Source organism: Lipotes vexillifer, unplaced genomic scaffold (assembly GCF_000442215.2).
Source record: "Lipotes vexillifer unplaced genomic scaffold, Lipotes_vexillifer_v1.1 scaffold129, whole genome shotgun sequence".
In the NCBI taxonomy this organism is placed as follows: domain Eukaryota; kingdom Metazoa; phylum Chordata; class Mammalia; order Artiodactyla; family Lipotidae; genus Lipotes; species Lipotes vexillifer.
In genome coordinates, this window is record NW_006777287.1 from 841309 (window position 1) to 866520 (window position 25212).

A 25212-nucleotide genomic window follows, 5' to 3' on the forward strand; every position below is an offset into this window, starting at 1 on the left:
CTTGACTTCAGTGCCCTGGAGGTGTTTGAACAATGAATACTCTTCTCCCCACCCTAGAAATTTGAAAAAAAATTGGCCAGTATTAAGGACTTTTACATCCCAAGGTATGAAGGACAAATCAGTGCTGAATTTATAAAGCCCTTTATCCAAAAAGTGAAACACAGGAGATTACAAGTCATCTCCTGGGGTCTCTATTTCTACCATTTGCAGGAGATTGAGAGTACCTGTGTGAATCATAAAACCAAACAGGGCTATTGCTCAAATGCTTTATTGAAGTGTCTCCCTATGCATATAATTGCATATCAACTTGTATTCCACCTGACTGAAGGATACTTGGCTTTGTTTGCCTTCTGTTCACTTAGGCTGTTTGTAGTCTGTCATATCTACTTCCCCTGCACAATGATTGATGCATCAGGCACTCCTCATCTCTCCACTATGAGACAGCTGATGCATATCCAGTTGTGATTTCCAGCTGAAGGCATTTTCAGTCACTGGCTTTATAGAGTTTTTCTCCACTATGAGTTTTCTGGTGTTTAATGAGATTTGACCTGTCAGTGAAGGCCTTCTGACATTCTGTACAAGCATAAGGTTTCTTCCCTGTATGAATTATCTGATGCAAACTTAGTGTTGCTTTCTGGATGAAAGCTTTCCCACATTTACTGCATTCATAGTGTCTCTCTCCAGTATGAGATTTCTGATGGATAGCGAGGCGTGACTTCCAGGTGAAGGTTTTTCCACAGTCACTGCATTTATAGGGTTTCTCTCTAGTATGGATTTTCTGGTGTGTTATGAGATTTGACCTGTCAGTGAAGGCCTTTCCACATTCAGCACATATATTGGGTTTCTCTCCTGTGTGAATCTTCTGATGCACCCGGAGTTGTGACTTCTTCGTGAAGCATTTCCCACAGTCACTACATTCATAAGGCTTCTCTCCAGTATGAATTCTATGATGTGCAATGAAGTGTGATTTCTGGATGAAGGCCTTCCCACATTCAGGACAAGCATAGGGTTTCTCTCCTGTATGGATTCTTTGATGCACACTGAGTGTTGATTTCTGGATAAAGGCTTTCCCACATTCATTGCATTCATAGTGTCTCTCTCCAATATGAGATTTCTGATGTATTTTGAGGCGTGACTTCCATATGAAGGCCTTTCCACAGCCATTGCATTTATAGGGTTTCTCTCCAGTATGAGTTTTCTGGTGTTTAATGAGATTTGACTGATCACTGAAAGCCTTTCCACATTCGGCACACATATACGGTTTCTCTCCAGTATGAGTTTTCTGATGTGTAGTGAGATTTGTCCTATGAGTAAAGACCTTTCCACATTCTGTACATATATAAGGTTTTTCTCCTGTATGAATTCTTTGATGCACATGGAGTTGTGATTTCTTAATGAACGATTTCCCACAGTCACTGCATTCATAAGGTTTTTCTCCTGTATGAATTCTCTGATGTGTATTGAAATGGGATTTCTGGATGAAGGCCTTCCCACATTCAGTGCATACATAAGGTTTCTCTCCTGTGTGAATTCTTTGATGCATCCTGAGTGCTGATTTTCTTGTGAAGGCTTTCCCGCATTCACTGCATGCATAGTGTTTCTCTCCAGTATGAGTTTTCTGATGTATATTGAGGTCAGAATTCTGGGAGAAGCCTCTTCCACATTCACTGCATTCATAAGGTTTTTCTCCTGTATGAATTCTCATATGTCTAAAGAGATATGATCTGTGGAAAAAGGCTTTTCCACATTCACTACATTTATAGGGTTTCTGCCCAGTATGAATTTTCTGATGTGTAATGAGGTTTGACCTGAGTGTAAAGGCCTTCCCACATTGAGTACATATAAAAGGTTTCTCTCTTGTGTAAACACTTTGAGGTACCTCACTTTGCGGCTTCTGAGTAAAGACGTTCTCATGCTTGTTGCATTCATGGGATTTTTCTCCAGCATGAATTCTCTGATGCTCAAAAAGATGTGACTTTTGGGTGAACATCTGTACGTACTGAGCACACACATAAAGTTTCTCTTCATTATGAATTTTCTGATGGTGTGTGAGAACTTGTTTGTGGCCAAGATGTTTTTCACATTGATTAAGTTCACAGGAGTTTGCTCCTGTATTAGCATTCTCATTCTTAGTAGAGGAAGAGCTATGGGCAAAATTGTTACCATTTCTAAAAATCTTATCAAAGTTCTTTGTTGCATTGCTTTTATTATGATTATGTAAGTTTAAAGTATACTTCAAACTCTTTCCAAATGTGTCATAGTTATGGAGTCTTTTAATGGAAGGAACAAGCCTGGTACTCACGTGAATTATTTTTTCAATGTTTTTACATTCATAGCCCCTCTCCTTAATCAATACTTTCACATGACTTAAAGGGTTATTTTGGTTTTCTTGATATCTCTCTAGCTGGTCATTATCTTGCCACAGTTCTTCTACAATGGAACACAATGAATCTTTTCCTATGGACTGACCAAATTTCTCACAGTGTAATGAAACTTCTCCAGAAATTCTCTGTTGTTGGGTTTGCCCATTATCCTCATCTAAAAAGAAAGAGAAAAAAATGAAAATGACTCCAGAACAATTATCAGAGAATAGAGGGTACATGGAATTTGGACAGGATGAACAGAGAAATGGAAGAGTCTTTATGACAATAATGAAAATAGTAATATGAAATTCTTCTAGAACACTTACTCTATGCAAAACAATTATATACCATTTATGATGCACCAGGCACTTCCAAGTGCTTTACACAAAGTAGCTCATTTAATCTTCACTAAACCCTAAAAGGTAGCTATCATTATCAATCATGTTTCACAGATGAGAAAACAGAAGCACAGAGAAGTTATGTAACTTGCTGAAGATCAAATAGCTAAATAGGGCTTCCCTGGTGGCGCAGTGGTTGAGAATCTGCCTGATAATGTAGGGGACACGGGTTCGAGCCCTGGTCTGGGAGGATCCCACATGCCACGGAGCAACTAGACCCGTGAGCCACAACTACTGAGCCTGCACATCTGGAGCCTGTGCTCTGCAACAAGAGAGGCCGCGATAGTGAGAGGCCCGCGCACCATGATGAAGAGTGGCCCCCACTTGCCACAACTAGAGAAAGCCCTTGCACAGAAACGAAGATGCAACACAGCAAAAAAAAAAAAAAAAAAAAAAAAATTAAATTTAAAAAATAGCTAAATAAATAAGAGATGGGATTTGAACCTGGGAATCCATATCCACTATGTAGGAAGTCAGGACAGTGAGTAGAGTAACCAGAAGAAGAAACTGAAGTCTGTTAAAGGTAAGCCTGAATGGAAGAAATATTTCAGAATGTATGTCCTTATTACATATTAGGTCTAAAACATTAATAATCTCTCTGCTTCCTCTTGCTTTTCCCTATGAACCATTATGAGCATCTACATTAAATTTATAGTCCTCAAATACCAATTCCTCTATATCTATAGGAAAAATATATGCTTTCAACAAGTGTCAAATAGGAGAGGGCAAACCATCTACGGCAGAAACTGCAAGCCATCCACCAAAATCTATTCACCTCTTCTTTTATAGTAATAGAACATAGCTGGGCATTACGTTTACCAGTCTCACTTTGTCCTCACCAGTGGAATATGAGCAGAAGTGATATGTACCACTCCTAGGACAGGCTTTAAGACAGTGGGCAAATCTCCCCCATTCCCCCTTCCCCAGCCCAGAGGACTCAACAATGACCCAACATCAACCACCCAGCTGACAACAATACTCTAGAAGATGGCAGAGCAATAACTTGGAACATGGTCCTTGAATGACCCAACAAGATCAGAGTTGATTTGTTGAATGCACCCATTCACCTGAGAATGCTTATGTAAGAGACGATACAGTTATATTAAGCTTGTTGCTTTGCTCCTCTGTGCATATTCAGAAGGTATTGTCCTTGATATCAGCTCTAATTTTAGTACACCTCTAGGGAGGTTATATCTGCTATGAATGTATAAAGCAGACACAGTACCACTCATATTGATACTAAATTTGGCACAGTTTTGTGTTATAACAGAGAGAATTAACACACAGAGCCTGAAATTATTAACATTTCATGCAATTATCTTCCCTTTCCAAATATAATCTATGGTCTTTTGAATTCTTCTGATCAGATATTTGAAGGATCCTTCTGAAAGAGAGAAAAATATCCTCCTCTGCCTATCTCCCCAAATTCAATAAATTTAAGTTTACTAAATATTTTCCATGCTTGGCTTCAGAAAACTGAAGAATAAGTGTTACAGTTATCAATTTTTTGCCTTTCAACCCCCAATTCACCCTTCCCTGCCCGCTCTACAAAAATGGATCTGAGTCTTTTTTCCTTTGCCATCTGGCATGATGTTGAACCTTGTCAATACAGGGTGATGGGGAAACACTGGAGGAAGGGGTTTTGCTTCCTGGTTCTACTGAGCTCACTCAGCAGGCTCCTCCAGCAAGGGCAGCTTGTCTATTACCAGGCTTCAGCAGTGTGGTGGCTTCAGCAGCATCTGGCTCCTAATGCACATGCAGCTTCCCAGGCACCCAGATCTTGCAGTGCAGGTCACTTCTTTAGCACCCAGCTCCTGCCACTCATATAGCTTCCCAAGCACCCAGCTTCTGCAGTGCATTGCAGCCAGAAGCACCCAGCACCCAGCAGTTTATCCTGGCACCCCTCTCAGATGGCTTGTAGTGGAATATTTCCAATGAGACACTTCCCTATGATCAGCTTTTTCTGTAACCTCAGAGGGTAGATTTCCAGTAAGTTCAACCAGTGTGGCACGACAGCTGCCATGCTGTGAGCCGTGGATATGCCCTCCCTATAAGGTCTGGATTCATCCCTGGGAAGCAGGGGATGCGCTTCCTTGGGTGTTCCTTCACAGCCTTAGAGATACTCTCCCACACTAATTTGCTATTCCTTTATTCTTTAGAGTTCTCTTTACTTTTACTGGCTAATCCCTTGTTACCTCAATCCCACAATAGTTAATAATTCTTTTTTTCAAATTTATTTATTTATTTATTTATTTTTGGCTGCGTTGGGTCTTTGTTGCTGCACGTGGGCTTTCTCTAGTTGCAGTGAGTGGGGGCTACTATTCATTGCGATGTGTGGGCTTCTCATTGCAGTGGCACTAATAATTCTTTGTTAAACTTTCCATGTTCAAATTAGTATGTGGTTTCTCTCTCCTGATTAGGTCCCAAGTTATACAATAAGAAACAGGCTCTTTTTTTTCAGTGTAAGAATGGATCTTTTTAAAAATTCTTTTTCATTATGGTTTATCACAGGATATTGAATATAGTTCCCTGTGCTATACAGTTAGACCTTGTTGTTTATCCATTCTATATATAATAGTTTCCATCTGTCAATTCCAAACTCCCAGTCCACCCCTCCCCCACTTGGCAACTACAAGTGTGTTCTATGTCTGTGAATCTGAGAAATAGGCTCTTAATTCTGGGAGCTTTCTAAAAACTTAGAGGTAAAAAAAGCCTTAGTTACCACACAGTCTAAAATCCTATGTTTTTCTGTGAGTTCCTGTGGGATGGAGGATGAGAAAAAAGAAAGAGCCATATATTCTGGAGTAATTAACTGCCATTTCATGAAATAGTGAAATCTGATCACAAGGTGAAAATGTATCATCTAAATATATAGAGCACAGAATAAAGAGTCAGATTAGGGGAACACTATCAAATATGGCAGACATCAAGAAAACATTAAAAATGCACAGCAAAGGAAACAATCAACAAAATGAAAAGGCAACCTATGGAATGGGAGAAGATATTTACAAGTCATATATCTGATAAGGAGTTAATATGCAAAATATATAAAGAATATATACAACTCAATAGCAGAAAACAAACTGATTAAAAAATGGGCAGAAGAATTGAACAGACAGTTTTCCAAAGAAGACATACAAATGGCAAACAGGTACATGAAAAGGTGCTTGATAGCAGTAATCCTCAGGGAAATGCAAGTCAAAACCACAACGAGATAACACCTCACACCTGTTAGAATGGCTTTCATCAAAAAGACAAGAGATAACAAATGCTGATGAGGGTGTGGAGAAAAGGGAACACTTGTACACTGTTGGTTGGAGTGCAAATTGGTGCTGCTACTATGGAAAACAGTATGGAGTTTCCTCAAAAAATTCAAAAGAGACCTATTGTATGATCCAGCAATTCCACTTCTGGGTATATATCCGAAGGAATTGAAATCAGGATCTCTTAGAGACATCTGCACTCCCATGTTCATTGCAGCATTATTCACAATAGGAAGATATGAAAACAACCCAAGTGTCTGTCCACACTGAATGGATAAAGATGTGGTATATATATATACAATGGAATATAATTCAGCCATGAGAAAGAAGGACATTGTGCCATTTGCTACAACTTCTCTGAATGTTGAGGGCATCATGCTAAGTGAAATAAGTCAGAGAAAGACAAACACTGCATGGTATTATCACTTGTATGTGGAATCTAAGAAAGCCAAACTCAGAGAAACAGAGAATAGAGTGGTGATTCCCGGGGACTGGAGGGTGGAGGGAATGGAGAGCTATTGGTCAAAGGGTACAAACTTCCAGTTATAAGATGAACAAGTTCTGGGAATCTAATGTGCAGCATGGTGACTATAGATAATGATACTCTGTCATATACTTGAATGTTGCCTAGAGAGTAGACCTTAAATGTTCTCACCACAAAAAAGAAATGGTAACTATGTGATGGGATGGAGGTGTTGGCTAATGCTATGGTGGTAATCAGTTTGCAATACATAAATTATCAAATCATTTATATATTTGGATTGGAAGAGTTGATAATGTTAAGATGTTAATTCTCTCCAAACTGACTTATAGATTCAATGTAATCACAATCAAAATTCACTTTCATAGAAATTGAAAAATTGACTGTAAAATTCAAATGGATACACAAAGTACTTAGAATAGCCAAAACAATTTGAAAGAGAAGAACAAAGTTGGAGGACTAATATGACATGATTTCAAATTTATTACATAGCTACACTTATCAAGGCAGTGTGGGAATGGTGTAAAGATACATGAATAGATCAATGGAACAGAATGAAGAGTCCAGAAAGAGACCCACATATATATGACAACTGATCTTCAATAAAGGTGCAAAGGCAATTCAGTTGAGAGGAAGATAGCTTTTTTTTTAAAATAAATGATGCTGAAATGATTGGATAGCCATGTGCAAAAATGAACAAACACAAAACTCTGATCCATACTTTAAATCACATATAAAAATTAATGCAAAATGCATCACAGAACTAAATGTAAGACCTAATTTTTTGGGGGACCTTGGATTAGGTAAAGATTTCTTAGATACAACACCAAAAGCACAATCCATAACATAAGAAAAAAGATAAATTAGACTTTGTCCAAATTTTAAGTGCCTCATGAAAGACACTGATAAGCAAATAAAAATATTCGCAAAACACATACCTGATAAATAACTTGTGTCCATAATATATAATGAACTTTCAAAACTCAACAATAAGAAAACAATGTTCCCTATAGAAAACTGGGCAAAAGATTTGTACAGACACTTCACCAAAGAAGATATATAGATGTCAAATATTAGATATTATGGAAATGCCAATTAAAACCACAGTAAGATACAACTATTTTACTATTAGAATGGCTAAAAGTTTTAAAAATGGACAATTCCAAGTGCTGGTGAGAATGCAGATCAACTGGAACTCTCATACATAGCTGGTTAGAATTGAAAATTGTATAGCCACTTTGGAAAAGTTTGGCAGTTTCTAGTAAAGTTAAACATATACTTACCATACAGCCCAGCAATCTGACTCCTAGGTATTTACCCAAGTGAATGAAATCTTATCATCACACAAAATATGGAAACAAATATATAAACATAGCACCTTTATTCATAAACACCAAAACTGGAAACCATCCAAATATCCTTCAGCTGGTGAATGGATAAACTGTGATACATCCATACTATGGAATACTACTCAGAAATAAAAAAGGAACAAACTATGGAAAACACAACAGTAGGAATGAGTTTTGAATGCTTTATGCTAAGTGAAAGAAGTCAGGCTCAAAAAGCTTCATACTGTATGATTCCATTTATATGACATCCTGGAAAAGGCAAAACTATAGAGACAGAAAAGACATTAGTATTTTCCAGGTCTGGAAGTGGTGGGAAGAAGTAACAATAAAGGGACCTGAGGTAATTTTTGTTCTATATCTTGATTGTGGTGGTGGTTACATGACTGTATGCATTTGTCAAAACTCATAGAATTATTATTATTATTATTATTTTGGCCACACCACGTGGCTTACGGGATTTTTGTTTCCCATCCAGGGATCGAACCCAGGCCCTGGCAGTGAAAGCACTGGGTGCTAACCACTGGACCGCCAGGGAATTCCCCAAAACTCATAGAACTATTAACATAAATAAACCTTATAGAATCATAAAATATGTTAAAAATGGACTTGAGCATAGGTTATACAAAATATACAGATACACATTTGAATTCGAAATACATGGTCATGTTGTTTGCCTCTCTGAATGAAGAGTTGAATTGTCACATGCTAAGTCACGGGGAATAATTGTAGGTTTTTTCATAAAGCTAATGTCAAGATAAATAGAACATTTTAGGCAATGAAATTTATCGTTGGCTTTTGAAGTGAACTAATAAAAAGAATGGAATTAGCAAATATAATCAGTAATAGAAAAATTATAATCCAGGCGTAAGAAAATATGGAGCTGGTTTTGGGTGATATTACTGGGAACTAAGAAGATGAACTGAGAACTGAAAATGATATTCTCAGAAATGGAAAAGCAGTAGGAACTGTAGAGTGATTAACTTAAAAATGACAGAAAGATTTAAGAAACACTGACAAATGTGAGAAAAGTTGGAAGGTGAGAAGGGTTTCTGATACATAAGGTAATGATTCCAATTTCTGATGTAGTGAGGAGCAAGAGAAACATCTCAATGGAACTTTCTGGGTAGCTAAATGTAGTACTAAAGTACCAGGGAAGAACAGATTGGAGATGTCAAAAACAGAGTCATCAGAATTTCAAAATGGATGAATCCTTGCATGTATATGAAGAAAAGACTGGTGAACAGTAGACAGGGTTCGTAGGGCAACCTCATTTATGGGGATAATGAGGAGAAGGCTGGAAAAGTGGGCAAATAATAAATTGGATGCAAATCAGTATGAAACAGACAGGAAACAAACCAAAACTAGGGGAACATGAGCAAGGTCACTCATAGGAGAGAAACTCAAAGAGACCACAAATGGTCAATAATGAAATGCTCAAACTAGGTATTGGAGAAATGAGAAATAAAAAATGAGATATCACTTTATACCCATAGTTGGCCCAAAAATGAGAAACTCTGGTAATACTAATTGTTGGCAGAAACTCGAGGAAAGCAAGAACCCTGTGCCCTATTGCTGGGAGAGTAGATTAGTGCAGCCAATTCAAGAAGAATACGGTGGTGCTCAAATTCAGTATGAGAATATGCAATGATCAGGCAAACCCTCTCTTCTATATACATCCCTGAGAAATTCTCACACTCTAAGAGAACATCTGTGTAGAAATTTATTGTAGAGTTGTTTGTCTTAAATGGGAGTTAATGAAAACCTAGGTTTCACCACTGGGTGTATGGTTCAATAAGATGTGGTGCTAGCACACTGTGCAATACTATGCAGCAATTTGAACGAATGAAGCCAGATGAGCACTGCAATATGGACAGACCTTAGGGGTGAGTGAAAAAAAGGAACATAATTAAGACATGTAGCACAGGGACTTCCCTGGTGGTCCAGTGGTAAAGAATCTGCCTTCCAATGCAGGGGATGTGGGTTCTATCCCTGGTCGAGGAACTAAGATCCCATATGCCCGTGGGGCAACTAAGCCCACGCACCACAACTACTGAGCCTGTGCGCCCTGGACCCCATGTGCCACAACTAGAGAGAGAAAACCCAAACGCCACAACTAGAGAGAAGCCCACGAGCCACAGCTAGAAAGAAGCACGAGCACCACAATGAAGAGACCGCAGGCCATAACCAAACATCCTGCATGCCTCAATGAAGATCCTGTGTGCTGCAACTAAGACCCGACACAGCCAAAAAAATAAGGAAAATAAATAAAGTTTTAAAATGTATAAACAAAGAGTGTTTTAAAAAAAAGACATGTAGCACAATATAATTTATATATACTAAAAATACATACTTATAAACCAATACTTCAGGCTTTAAGAGAATATCATACAAATTCAAAGATCAAACACATTAGATCTGTTGCCTTTGGGAGGAGGCATAAGGGATGGTTATGAGGAATTGGAATAAAAGGGAAGAAAATTTAAAATACCTAATGTACAAGAAAAGAACCTAAGATAAGGAGGTGGGAGTGAAGTAGGAAGAATAAAAAGTCCCTAGGTAAGATAGCGTAGTATGTATGTGATCCATGGTACAGAGATTAGAGACAGCTTTCTTGTCACAAAGCCAAGCAAAGAAGACAATGGGTATCGGCAAGGGTCATACTTGGAGAAAGCATTCAGATATTGGAGGGGCTCTGTCAACTCTCTCCAAGCAACTCCAAATGCTTCGAGCCTTCAAGATAAGATAACTTCAGAGCCTTTCAAAGGCATCAGCTTCTTCTAGAGAAACTGAGATCTATTTCCATGTCCCCCATCTGCCTAGGTCACACTTACTCACCTGAGCAGCTCTGATGTGGGGTTTCCTCCTCCAACGTCCATGGCCCCTCTCCTTGCTCCAACTTGAAGATGACCTCTGGTTTGGGAACTTGGTACCCTGTTAACAGGACATGATACAGGATTGGGTCCAGCTAATTGGGTTTTGGGGCCTTTCAATGACACTTCCATTTGCTCTTCAGGAAAGTAATCCCATTTCACTGGGAGTAGAGTAATAATCACAGACGTGAAAAAGGACTGAAGTATCTTGGGCAAATCAAGGATGACACCATCACACACTTCAGATGCCCCAGAGCATTCAGCAGCTGAGAATGGAAGCAGCCTCTCTGAGGCCCCTGGCAAGTGCATAGGGTGGCTGTGCTTACCCACTGAGCACAGGTGGCTATAGTTCTCCAGCGTCACATCCCGGTACAGGAGCCTCTGAGCAGGGTCCAAGTGCTGCCACTCCTCCCTGCTGAAGTCCACAGTCACATCCTTGAATGACACCTGTAACAACACAGTCCTGTTCAAGGTGACATGGTCAGCACTGGAGGATGGAGGGAAGAGGGATAGGAAGTTGTTTTTAATGACTTTTACCATAATGTATCATATAGGGTTTTCATCCAGCACCCAGTTTTGCATTTTATTTTGTGAGAGAAAAACACATTGAAGTATCTTGACATTCACTGTGTATTAAATTCATTCATTTATTCATTCAGTCCCTCTTTTTTCAAAAATGAGGATAAAAATAGGCTCTCTTTAAGTCCTCGAGTTAACGTAGGAACTACATACAATACATTTACTGGTTGATTATGTGCCAGGCAATGGCAATATAGAATTGACTAAAATATAAAACAACTTGGCAACCAACATAAGAAGATACAAAGGGGGCTAAAATGCATTTGGAAGAAATGTACTGGGGGAAAGGCAAAACAATAAAGCCTTTAAAAGATAACACAGAAAAAACCATAGTAGAGATGAATATCTTCATCATCTTGGATTATGAAAATAATTCTCAAACAGGATGCAAAAAACATTAACCATAAAGAAAAAGATTGATGTCTGTCTCCAATGAAGAGACAGCATTTAAAATACAGCATTATAAGAGAAAAAAAAGAAAAGCCACCAAATAAAAGATATCTGCAACACATTACTGACAAAGGGCTCATATCTAGAGAATGTAAAGAACACTTACAAACCAATTTTTTTAAAAAAGAGAGAGATCACCAGTAGAAAAGTGGGCAAAAGGTCTGAACAGGCATTTTACAAAAGAGGAAATCCAAGGCATTAATAAACACAAAAAGGGCTTAACTTCCTTAGTAACCAGGGAATGCACATTCAAACCATAATGAGTTACCATTACACAACCTTACAATGTCTTCAATGAAAAACACTGGCAATATCAAGGATGTGGAGAAAAAGGTACCCTTGTACACTGTTGTTGAGAATGTAAATTGGTGCAGCCACTGTGGTAAACAGTTCCTCAAAACACTAAAAACAGAATGATTTTATGATTCAGCAATTCCACCCCGGGTATATATCCAAAGAAAACAAAAATGCTAATTTGAAAAGATACATGCACCCCAATGTTCAAAGCAGCACTATTTACAGTAGCTAAGACATGGAAGCAACCTAAATGTCCATCAACAGATGAATGGGTAAAGATGTAGTATATATATACAATAGAATACTACTTAGCCATAAAAAAAATGGAATTCTGCCATTTGCAACAACATGGGTGGACTCGGAGGGTATTATGCTAAGTGAAATAAGTCAGATGGAGAAAGCCAAATACTATATGATATCACTTATATGTGGAATCTAAAAAATAAAACAAACTAGTGAATATAACAAAAAACAGGAACAGACTCACAGACATAGAGAACAAACTAGTGGTTACCAGTGGGGAGAGGAAAGGGGCAAGGGGCAAGGTAGGGGTAGGGGATTAAGAGGTACAAACTACTATGTATAAAATAAATAAGCAACAAGGATATATTGTACAGCACAGGGAATATAGCCAATATTTTATAATAACTATAAATGGAGTATAACTTTTAGAAACTGTGAATCACTATGTTGTACACCTGAAACTTATATAATATTATAAATCAACTATACCTCAATAAAAAAGTTATTTGAAGAACGGCAATATGAAGTGTTGAAGAGAACATGGTGCAATGAAAACTCTCATATGTCTAATGGAGCTGTAAATTGGACGACCATATTGGAAAACCTTTTGGCTTTATCCGGTAATGTTGAAATATGCATACACAAGGGCACAGTGATTCCATCCATGGAAATATGCTCAATTGGAATATGTGCTCATGTGCAACAAGAGGCATGTTCAAGAGTATTTACAGCAGCATTATTCAAAATGTGTGTACTATTTCATGATAAAAAAGTTTAAAATTAACAGTAATTTTAAAAATCAGTGTTCAGCATAACAGTAACAGTATCTACTATCTTTGTGGAAAAATATGAAGGATATTTTCTTAGTTGCTTTTATTTGCATAATCTATAAGCATATACCACCCATCCACCCACCCACCCACCAACTAATCAAGACTGGTTTCTTGGTTAGGGAAATCTGTGGGACTGGGGTAAAGAACTATGTGAATGTATTACCTATTAAAAAATTAAGTTTAAAAGTTACCAATGGGCTCAAGATGAAACAGATACAATTCTCCCTATTTCTCCTGCTAAGTAGCTGGACATTATATATAAAAAAAAAGATGGGCTTCCCTGGTGGCACAGTGGTTGAGAGTCCGCCTGCCGGTGCAGGGGACGCGGGTTCGTGCCCCGGTCTGGGAAGATCCCACATGCCGCGGAGCGGCTGGGCCCGTGAGCCATGGCCGCTGGGCCTGCGCGTCTGGAGCCTGTGCTCCGCAATGGGAGAGGCCACAGCAGTGAGAGAGGCCCGCGTACCGCAAAAACAAAAACAACAACAACAAAAAAAAAGATAAGAAGACTATCAGTTGGAGAGAAGGAGGCTAACTTCCTAGGGACCTTGGAACCTGAGGAGTGACACAGCAGTGATTTCCCTGAGTTTTCTTTTCACCCCATATATCTTGGACTGGGTGGTGGAGAAGCTGGCAACCCAGAATGCCAACTGGTGCAGATAAAAACAGTCCCAAGAAAGCCTGCTATCTCTAGCCAAAGTACCAGGAAAGGGCCAATGTAACAAGAAAGAAAAATTTAGATAGTTACTGCCCTACTCCAGCCAAGCATCACAGAAAAAAGCTGCAGCTCCCATCCCAATTCTCATCAGCAAAGGCTGAGTGGGGAGCCTAGGTTTTCATCCCTGCCTGGGGATAATGAGGCCCCTCCCACACAGTGTCAATTTAGGCTATGTGGGGATCTTGAACTTCTACCCCCAACACAGTAATGAGGTACCTTTTTGTCTCCCCACCAGGGTGGTGTCAGAGGTGGTCTGGTGGGGAGCATGACATTCCACCTCCACCCAGGATCAACAAGGTGCTTGTCCCCTCTGGGGTGTCAAAGGAGGCTAATTAGGGACCTGAACTTCCACCTCCACCTGGCAGTAAGAAGGAGATTCTCCTTTTTTAGCAGAACAGTGTTGGAGGGAGACTGCTAAACACAAGATTTAAATAATATCCAGAGTCTCAGAGTTCCCAAAATATCCAAGACATAACTGAAAATCAGGCATCATGTGAAGAAGCAAGAAAATCTTAACTGGAATGAGAAAAGACAATCAACTGACACTGACACTGAGATGACACAGATGTTAGAATTATCAAGGATTTTAAAGCAGCCATTATAAAAATGCTTCAGGGATTTCCCTGGTGGCACAGTGGTTAAGACTCCACACTCCCAATGCAGGGGGCCTGGGTTTGATCCCTGGTCAGGGAACTAGATCTCACATGCATGCCACAACTAAGGAGCCTGTGAGCTGCAACAAAGGAGCTCACCTGCTGCAACTAAGACCTGGAGCAACCAAACAAATAAATAAATATTTTTTAAAAGTCTGGCTATGCATTAGAGTCATCAGGGGAACATTTTGTCCCTGTGCTAACAGTTTGTTATTATTTTTAAAAAAATGCTTCAATATACTTAAATATAAAACCAGAAAATCTCAGAAAAAAAGATATAAAGAAGAACAGAATGGAAATTTTAGAACTGAAAAATAGAATAACTAAAATTTTAATATCAGTGGAAGAGCTCAACAGCAGAATAGAGAGGACAGAGGAAAGAATTAGAGAACTTGATGATAGAACAATAGAAATGATCCAATCTGAACAACAGAAAGAAAATTGACTGGAAAAAAAATGAGCAGAGCCTCAGGGACCTCTGAGACTATAATAAAAGATCTGGCATTCATGTCATCAGAGTTCCAGAAAGAGAGGAGAAAGTGTGGGGCTGAAAAATATTTGAAGAAATTATAGCTGAAAATTTCTCAAATTTGGCAAAAGATATCAACATAGAGTTTCAAGAAGCTGAGCAAACCCCAAAAGGATAAACCAAAGAAATTATACGAAGACACATTATAGTCAAACTTCAGAAAACTAAAGACAAAGAAAAAATCTTGAAATCAGCAAGAGAGAAATGACACCTTACCTATAGGGGAAAAACAATTAAAGTGACAGCAGATTTCTCACCCAAAACCATGGTGGAGCAAAGGAAACGGCACAACATTTTTCAAGTGCTGAAAGAAAAGAACTGTCAACCCTGAATTCCATATCTGGCAAAATTATCCTTAAGAAATGAAGCAGCCATGGCCATTAAGTACATGAAAAGATGCTTAACATCATTAATTATCTGGGAAATGAAAATCAAAACTACAATGAGATACTACCTCACACTCACTAGGATGGCTAGAATCAAAAAGTCAGATAATAACAAGTGCTGATGAGGATTTGGAGAAATTGGAAACTTCATACAAACACTGCTGGTGGGAATGTAAACTGGTGCAGCTGCTTTAGAAAACAGTCTGGCAGTTCCTCAAATTATTAAACATAGAGTTATCATTTGACCTAGCAATTCCACTCCTAGATGTATATATATACTTGAGATAAATGAAAATATATATCTGCATAAAAACATGTACACAAATGTTTACAGCAGCATTACTTATAATAGCCAAAAGGTGGAAACAACCCAAATGTACATCAGCTGACAAATGAATAAACAAAATGTGATACACCTGCACAATGGAATATTATTCAGCCACAAAAAGGAAGGAAATACTGATACATGTTACTACATGTACATGCTACACTTCTTCCCTATCTATTTGCCTACCTACATATATATCTGCTGACCTATTATGGACTGGTGACTTCCTACTTTATTCAGTGGGTTATAACCTATTACTATCATTATTTCTTTTGCTACTCAAATTGTCCCAGGTTTGGCCAGAGGGAGCTCCTTAAAAACATTATGCTGAGTCAAAGAAGCCAGACAAAAATATCACATGTTATGTGATTCCATTCATGTGAAATGTCCAGAATAGTAAAGTCTATAGAGACAGAAAGCATATTAATGTTTGCTTAGGGTTGGAGGAGGCAGGGAGATGAGGTGGGGCAGAGTGATGGCTCAGGGGTATGGGGTTTCTTTTTGAGGTGATGAAAATGTTCTAAAATTGATTATAGTGATGGTTGCACATATCCATAAACATACAAAAAACATTGAATTGGACACTTTATTTTTAAAATAAATTTATTTATTTTTATTTTTGGCTGTGTTGGGTCTTTGTTGGTGCACATGGGCTTTCTCTTGTTGTGGAGCATGGGCTCTAGGCGCGTGGGCTTCAGTAGTTGTGGCACATGGGCTCAGTAGTTGTGGCTCATGGGCTCAGTGGTTGTGGCGCATGTTGCTCTGCGGCACGTGGGATCTTCCTGGACCAGGGCTTGAACCCGTGTTCCCTGCATTGGCAGGCAGATTTTTAACCACTGCGCCACCAGGGAAGTCCCTGAATTGGACACTTTAAATGGGTAAACTATGGTACGTGAATTATATCTAAATAAAGCTGTTACTAAGAAAGAAGAAATGAAGGGGAAATCAAGATATTCTCAGAAGAAGGAGAACTAAGAAAATCTGTTGTCAGCAGACCTACCCTAAAATAATGGCTTAAAGGAAGTTCTCTAAACAGAAAGGAGATGGTGAAAGAAGTCTTGGAACATCAGGAAAGAAGAAAAATGGAAAGAGAAAAAATATGGTAAAATACAATAGACTTTCCTTTTCCTCTTGAGTTTTCTAAATTATATTTGAAGGTCAAATTAAAAAGTATAACATTTTTATGATGTGGATCTCCATGTATGTAGAGGAAATATTTAAGACAATTGTAATTGGTGAGGGTAAAGGGACTTAAAGGGAGCTAACTTTTCTACACTTCACTCTAACTGGTAAAACGTCAACACCAGTAGAGACCTATGTAGTGATGGAATAGTTCTGTATCTGGATTATTGTACAGGAATCTACACATGTGTAAAATGGCAGAGAATGACATGCACACCATAGAAATGTCAATTTCCTATTTGTGATAATTGTACTCTAGTGACGCAGGATGTAATCATTAGGGGAAACTGGGTAAAGAGTTACATGAGACCTCTCTGTACCATCTTTGCAACTTCCTATAAATTTATAATTATTTGCAAATAAAAAGTTTTTAACAAACTACTAAATTATCCTCAGAAAGATTGGAGTAGGGGACACAGCAAAAAAGATCAAGATGCTATTAAAAAGGAGCACTCACAGGAGTTCCCTGGTGGTCTAGTGGTTAGGATTCGGCACTTTCACTGCTGTGGCCAGGGTTCAATCCCTGGTCGGGGAACTGAGACCCAGCAAGCCGTGCAGCACAGCCAAAAAAAAGGAAAAAAAAGGGGGGGGAATTCACTTCTTTCCTCTCTATCTGCCTACCTATGTACCTACTTACCTATTATAGGGTCTGGTCACTTCCTACTTTATTCAGTAGATGATAATCTATTACTATTATGATTTCTTTTGCTACTCATATTGTCGCAGATTTGACCAGAGGGAGATCCTTCAAAGTGGCTCCTGTGTCATTTTGACATGTTCCTATCTTTTGAGTGCTTCATTACTTCCCAGCACAATGAGTTCTTCCAGAATCATTTTGTACTTTCTCTGTTCCAACCCTGGAGTCAGTCATATCTCCAAGAAGCTCTAGTTCCTATTAGTGACAAATGGTAACTCAAGGTGTGCTCATTGTGCCTGGCATATAATTGTCATTTCAGCAGTCAGAGAAAGGAATGTTTTTCCTTATAGGAGAATGCCAACTAATCAATATAGAAGAAATGATGGAATTAGAAAAACACCATTAGGGAAATAGCACCATAATTAATTGTTACAGGCAAGAATCATTGCTAGATGCTACAATTAGTGGACAAAAGCATGAGAAATAGTCTCAATGTATACACAGTCTCAATGTATCTCCCCATAACCTAGTTGTTAATTACAAAGAGAAATATAGTAATTTTATAGTACCTGACAGATGCCATCTTAGCCAGGTGATCAAAGTTAACATTATCAATAAAGGACAAATTGGTATTGAATTCTTGCCAATGTGAGGCACTGAGAAGAACACAGCATCATTTCTGTGATATTTGACAAAAATGAAAAACCCGAATCTAATTATGAGGAAGCAGGAAGAAAACCCAAATTGAGGGACATTCTTCCAAATGGTGTCATGAAAGTCAAGGAAAAGCTAAGGAACTGTTTCAGATTAAAGGGTAAAGGGACATGACAACTAAACATAATACATGGGCCTGGATTGGATCCTGGATCAGGGGGAAATACTATAAAGGATGTTATCGTGACAACTGGGAAAATTATTTACAAATTGTATGTTAGTGAAACCGAGCAGGACCCTGTGGGGCTGTCCCCTGTTCTTTTTTTTTCAAGATTTTTGTCTTTATTTATTTATTTATTTGGCTATGCTGCATGGCTTGTGGGATCTCAGTTCCCTGACCAGGGATTGAACCTGGGCCCTGGCAGTGAAAGCCTGGAATCCTAACCACTGGACCACCAGGGAACTCCCTGTCCCCCATTTCTTGTTTGTAGGGAATAGATTCCAGCCTCCATGACCTTCCCTGACTTCCAAAGGGCAGATTTGAACAGTTGCTAATCAGGTAAGGGAGGGGATGCAGAGACAAAGGAGAAGCAGCCAAGAAACAATAGTGCAGCCTTGGGGCAGGGTCCTGGTTCCTCCTCAAGGGATACACATAATATCTTTGAGCTCTTTACAGAACTAAAACCCCCAACAAATGGAAGGTGTTAGCATTCTTCATTCCAGAGAAGACCACATGAGGCCAGATTAAAGGAACCAGAGAAGCTCATCAAGAGACTACCTGAGACCAGATTAAAGGAGTGCAGGCCCTGCACACACTCTAATCCTTATCAGCAAGCCTGCTCTTGAACCATTGCTATAAAACTCCTCATCCAATCCTCCCAGGTTGGGACACACAGTTTTTCGGGGCAGGAGCCTACTGTGTCCCCATTTGTCTGGCAAAGCAATAAAAGCTACTCTTCTCTACTTCACCCAAAACTCTGTCTCTGAGATTCGATTTGGCACCGGTGCACAGAGGCCGAGTTTTTCACCTCATTAGGTAATTAGATAATACACATCAAATATTAGATAGTACTAGATCAATGTGCAATTTCTTGATTTTGATAACTGTACTGTGATTATGTAAGAGAATGTCCTTGTTCTTATGAGATACACATTAAGTATTTAAGGGTAAAGGGGAATTATGTCTGCAAATTACTCTCAAGTGGTTCAGAAAATAAAGTTTTAAATATTTCTGTGTGTATACACTACATACATACATACATATATACATAAATTGAGAAGAGAAAGCAAATGTGGCAAAATGTTAACAATTAGTGGCTCTGGGTGAAGGGCAAAAGAATCAAACGTTTCAAAAGAATTAATGCTTTAAAACTCTTAGTAGAAAATATAGGTAAATATTTGTTTAGGCCTTGGGGTAGGTGAGGATTTCCTAAACAACACAAAAAATGCACTAAGTATCAAAGACAAGATCTAGTGATTCAACTGTGAGGAAATGAGGAACCTTTATTCATTGAAAGACCTTTGTTCTTTGGGGGCCCTTATTAGTGAGTGTTCAGGGGCACAGAGCAGGCATGGAACTCACAGTACCTGCTCCACCCCAGCAGCTCCGGGGGCAGATCCGCAAGCACTGGGCGGTGCTCAGCACTTCTCCATCCACCAGCTCTCCTGAGCACAGCCCCAAGGGTTGCTGAGAGCAGGACCTCCACCTAAGCCTCTAGCAGCATGTCTGACCTACTCCCCTTCACTGAGCAAGGGCACTCACCCAGGGAAAGCCCTGGGGTCAGGCTTGAGGGAGGCTCTCATTCTGCCTGCCCATCCTCCTGATCCTTGCTCTCTTGCCAGTGACCCCAGGACAGACTGGCAGGTGTGTAGGTGATACAGGGGAGGAGCCTCAGGTGGTGGGGAGGAGTGGCTATTTGCCAACCAGTATGGGAAAATTAAAATATTCTATCATTTGGCACTGGTAAACATTTTTTAAAAACTTTGTTTTACCATTTTTAAAAATTGAAGCAGGCTTCCCTGGGGGCGCAGTGGTTAAGAATCTTCCTGCCAAGGCAGGGGACATGGGTTCGAGCCCTGACCTGGGGAGATCCCACATGCCACAGAGCAACTAAGCCCATGCACCACAACTACTGAGCCTGTGCTCTTGAGCCTGTGAGCCACAACTACTGAGCCCACGTGCCGAGAGACCGTGCACCACAACAAAGAGTAGCCCCCGCTTGCCGCAAGAGAAAGCCTGCGCACAGCAACGAAGACCCAACACAGCCAAAAACAAATAAATAAATAAATTTAAAAATAAAAATAAAACTTGAAGCATAGTTAGTTTACAATGCTGTGTTAGTTTCAGATGTACAGCAAAGTGATTCAGATATATATATATATATATATATACGAAGACCCAACACAGCCAAAAACAAATAAATAAATAAATTTAAAAATAAAAATAAAACTTGAAGCATAGTTAGTTTACAATGCTGTGTTAGTTTCAGATGTACAGCAAAGTGATTCAGATATATATATATACATATATATATATATATATATATATATATATACATATATACTTTTTCAGACATTGTTAAATATTTTAACAACTCTGACAGCCCAAGCTGGTGGACAAAAGACCACACTCATCTGTCTCTCCCACCCTGGGAGTCACACAGGGAAAGGGTAAAAAGACCATGCCAGGCACAGATGCCCCTCTGATCCCTTTCACTTTGGACTCCACCCTGGCTGGGTAGGCTTATGTGATGTGATGGAGAGGGATTTTGGAGCTAGTGACTTGGATACAAAGTTGCTAATACAGAACCACCCAGATTCTAGCCTCAGCAGCCACATACAAAAAGGTTTGGTTTTATGGCCCATTTCTACCATGGAGGATGGCCTGTGTCTCTGCCACCACCAGGACACTTACAAGGACTCCCTCATCCTAGGTGAGGATCCCCACTCCAGCTCTTGACAGCTCGCCAGTGAACCACACAGCAATGTCTCAGTCCCAAAACATTCTGCACTCTCACCCCAAGGGAACGCTGTGCTGCCAGGATTGGCCACTCACTGCCCATTCTGTCCCTGGCCATCTGCTCTGTCCCACCCTGCAGCCGGCTTGGGGCTCAGTCCCCAAGGGCTGCTCTCACTTCTGCCCCAGCACACTTCTCCATCACCTCCTGTGATATAACCCTGCCCTTCTAAAAACCCTATCCCAGCCTAGCAGGAAGGCTCCTAGGGCACTTACTAGGCTGCCTGAAAGTATGCAGTGTAGCTCACTGTGCCCTCGCCTGGGGCTGGGGGTGCCCTAGTCTTTCCTGCTCCCATGCTCCTCCCTCTGGCTTTCCCTGCTTACCCTACCCACTCCTGTCCCCTAACTTCTCCCTGCTCCCTCTCCTGATTCTTGTTCCCTCTGCATGGTCCCCATCTGACTCTTCTTTCATCCCTCTGCTTACTGTTCCTTCTAAATGTTTCTTGTTATTTCTGACTGTCCCCTGGTCTGTTTCCTGATGCCTCTGTTTATTGCTTCCTCTGATTGTCCCTTGTTCCATTGTTCCATGCCTCCTGTTTCTTCTTCCCTCTGACTGATCCCTGATGCCTCTGACTGTCCTCTGTTCCCTTTGACAGCTATTCCTCTAGCTGATCCTTAGTCTGTGGCACCATTCTGGTTGCACCCTAGTCCATCTGGCTGCTCCCTGGTCCTGATGAGGCTTTCTCATTCCTTCTAGTTGACACAAGACTGACTGCCCTTTGACTCCTCTGACTTCTTTGTAGACCCAATTCTTCCCTGCTCCTTGGGCAGTGCTGGAATGCATTTCTAATATGCTCTCATCTGGTGCTCTGCATCTGGTCCATGTACCACTGTCTGTGAAGTGCTGGTCTACCTGGCTCCTAGCCTAGGCTCTTGATCATCAACATATACTACTTCTGTGTGCTTTGTGCCACAGCTGGGTTCTGTACTTTCACCTTCTGCATCACTTGCATTACACCTGACTTTTGACTGGCTCCTTTGGCTGTTTCTTGGGCAGGGTGACCAACTGTCCCAGTTTGCCTAGGACTTTCCCTGTTGTAGCAGTGAAGTTCCACATCCCATGAAGCCCCTATTGCCTTATCTCAGGGAACTCTGGATGCTCCCCAGACTCTCTCTGGCTTCTGCAACTGTCCCTTAACCCCAGTGCCCACTACATGGGGCCTCTGGCTTCAGGAATGGATACTATGCCTTCCAGCTGTTCTCTAGTCCCTCTAGTTGTTCCCAGGTCAGACAGGCTGCTATCCAAACCAGATATATCTTTGATGTCCACTTTGCTGTTCCCTCTGGCTACTCCCCAACCTCTACAACTGTTCCTTGTTGCCTCTGGTACCCTTGGCTACTCCTCATCCTCAGAGGTCCTTTTGCCTCTCCAACTGTCCCATGGGTCTGTCCCTTTCCTGCCCCTCCAACCTGTTCTACAGCCTCAGCAGCTGGTCCCTGCTTCCTCTGGCTGCTGCATATCCCAGGCTCATCTTTCCCATTTCCCATTTCTGTTCCCCAGTATCTCTGCCTTTCCCCATCCTCTCAGATTCTCCTCTGACCCCTGGTACCTCTTGAAGTGGCTTGTCTGGCAGGCTCTTACCCAGTACACCAAACCTTTTTGCTTTTTCCTTTTAGCTGAGTCTTCTGTTTCCTTGTCCCTCTAGATGGTCCCTGTTCCCTCTGGTTGATATCTGGTTCCTCTATTTCCTGGTCCCTCCTCCCATTTTGAGATCCTTCTAATTGTTCTCATATCCTCTGGCTCTTCCTTGCTCCCCACTATTAACACTTCTCCAGCCCCAACTACTGCTTCTTGGTCTCTCTGCTGCTCCTGGCCTCTGGCTTTTGTTTCCCATTTCCTCTGTTTGTTCCACTGATTTCCCACCTGTCCCCTGGGCCCCTTGACTATCCTCTATTTCCAATAAGTGCAACATGGTCCCTCCAGCTGTTCCCTGTGGCTATTCCTCATCCCTCTTTCTCTTACTGACCCCTCTGCCTGTTTTCCAGCTTCAGCCACTATTTCTTAGCCAAACTGGCTGTTCCTCACCCCTGGGGACATTTTTATTGGTTCCTTGGTATCTCTTCCCATTCCCTGCTCTCTGACATCTAATGAAAAAACTAAGAACCTAACAAATAAATACGTGAATAAATAATATTTACCAGGGTCTTGGTTTCCGTCTCTTCTTGCAAATGGGCAGAGGTCTATGGCTGGGAAGGAAGACATGAATGGAGAAATGTGCCTTGCAGAGATCAGAATCATTCGTCTAGAAGTTTCCACACATTGGCTGGGCAAGAGGCCATGTGCAGAAGGACTTGGGAGGACCACATTGTTGTGGCCCCAACCTGTGGGTCTGTGACTGATATGATGGAGAAGAGCCTGGACAAGGACAATTTTCCAAGAGTGGAATTGCCCTACTGTTAGACAGCAATTCGTTTACCATTCAATGTCCCTATACCTTTGACTCAAAATATAATTTCAGTGACTTGGGCAAAAAGATTTAAGTGTAAGAATTTCACCATAGCAGTTTTCATCACAACAGAAAACCTAGAACACCCTAAATTCACATATAGTGGATTGGTTAAATTAAATATAGTTTATCCATAGGATATAGTTTAATCCTGTGCATCATGTGTGTGTGAAGAAAAATATTTACTGCCTAGAAAATTATATTAAACTGCCAGTTAAAAAGGAGACAACCAAATACTATGATTTCATTTTTAAACTTGAGTTATATAATGTACATGTGTGTGGCATGTATGTACACTCACAGCCCCACATGTATACCCACATACATGCACATACAAAGGAAAAAAAAAGCTGTAAGGAACTATAGCTAAATGTTAACAATGATTAACTTTGGCTAATGCTGGAATTATAAGTAGTTTTATTCTCTTGTACTTGCTTACCTGTATTTTCTAACATTATATTGTGAAATAATGAAATTATGAAATAGCAAACATCAAAATAATTTTTTAAAGTTTAATATTATCCTAATGACCACATGACCCTGAGCCCCTGTGACAACGAGCCTGTCCCCAGAGGTGACAGCATCCACAGGACAGTCGGAAAGAGGGAGCTGTGGGGCAAGGTCTGGCTCCCTCATCATCTTGCTCTGTTTATAGAATCTCAAGGGGAACTTTTAGTGGGAAACTTGGTCTTGGCTATTGTGTGGTGAGGGTGGAAGACAGGGTCAGGAGACAAGGTTCCAGTCCACTGCTGTCACTCACAATCCCAGAGGCCTGGGCAAGTCATGTACCTTTTCAGGCCACTTTACTCATCTTTGAGAGGAGGAGGAAGCAGAAGGGCCCTAGAGACTGTGGTCACCCTACTACCCTGCCATTCTCTAAGTTCCAAAGAAAGGGGATTTTTCTGCCCTAGATCAGGATAGAGGAGAAATCAGCAAGTCCCCAAGGATCAGGGGAAAGCAGGCTCTGGTAGGGATCAGCTGAGTGTGTGCACAGAGCCAGTGAGGACTGAAGGGCCTGTGCTGTGCGTCAGGGGGTAGCGTCTCCCTGGCTGGGGCCGGTGATCACCCCAACCCAGACCTCGCTCACAGACACCCTGCAGGGAGCTGCCTCCCCCTCCTCTAGGCTGTGGGGCTGACCCATCCCACCTTTCCTCCATAGGCTGCATCACATTTTCCACTGAAACAGGAAGGGCTCTGGATGTGGGACACCAGCCACGTGGTGCTCACACAGCAGGAGGATGGTGACCTGTCTCAGGAACACCAAGTCTGGAATTTGCCCCTCCTGTGACATACTTGCCCCTGCCCTGAGTCCCTAGTGACAGGTAGGGGCCATCTCCTCACTGAATAAACTCCTGTCCCTTGAGCCCTGTCTCTCCTCACCTCACACACACTGCCATGTCCCTCTGCAGCCAGGGCTGGGGACCACTGGGGAGAGCTCCGGTTGGCTGGCATTGTCCCGCTGAGCCTCAACCCTCAGGCTCTCCTGCTGACAACTCCGCTCTTCCCGGTACCCTGAGTCCAGGCGGGGCCGTGGGCGCG

General features: G+C 40.9%; 1 protein-coding gene and 1 non-coding gene across 6 annotated transcripts; one reads left to right on the plus strand and one right to left on the minus strand.

The window, feature by feature from the left end:
- ZNF41 (zinc finger protein 41) lies at positions 1-25179 on the minus strand. 5 transcript variants are annotated; one of them, XM_007450844.1, is made up of 6 exons: positions 24994-25125; positions 23091-23105; positions 22637-22641; positions 11051-11211; positions 10690-10785; positions 1-2538 (listed from the first exon to the last, which is right to left on the minus strand). In XM_007450844.1, the coding sequence occupies exons 1-6, from the start codon at positions 25123-25125 to the stop codon at positions 485-487; spliced, it is 2463 nt and encodes an 820-aa protein (XP_007450906.1). In that variant the 3' UTR covers positions 1-484. The 5 variants fall into 5 exon arrangements, with proteins under 5 accessions (XP_007450906.1, XP_007450909.1, XP_007450908.1 ...); XM_007450845.1 differs by lacking the exons at positions 22637-22641; positions 23091-23105 and adding exons at positions 23190-23197; positions 24205-24213 and having other exon boundaries at positions 77-2538; positions 11051-11171; positions 25065-25179; XM_007450847.1 differs by lacking the exons at positions 22637-22641; positions 23091-23105 and having other exon boundaries at positions 11051-11187; positions 25054-25179.
- TRNAE-UUC (transfer RNA glutamic acid (anticodon UUC)) lies at positions 17383-17454 on the plus strand. The gene has a single exon. It is a non-coding gene; the product is annotated as a tRNA-Glu (tRNA).
- Positions 25180-25212: the final 33 nt, after the last annotated feature.

Coding starts and splice junctions, on each gene's coding strand:
- ZNF41 (XM_007450844.1), bottom strand. CDS start 25,125: ATGCCAGCCAACCGGAGCTCTCCCCAGTGGTCCCCAGCCCTGGCTGCA. Junction 10,786..11,050: donor TAGCCACCTGTGCTCAGTGG/GTAAGCACAGCC, acceptor TCCTGTTAACAG/GGTACCAAGTTCCCAAACCA. Junction 2,539..10,689: donor CCCACATCAGAGCTGCTCAG/GTGAGTAAGTGT, acceptor CTTTCTTTTTAG/ATGAGGATAATGGGCAAACC.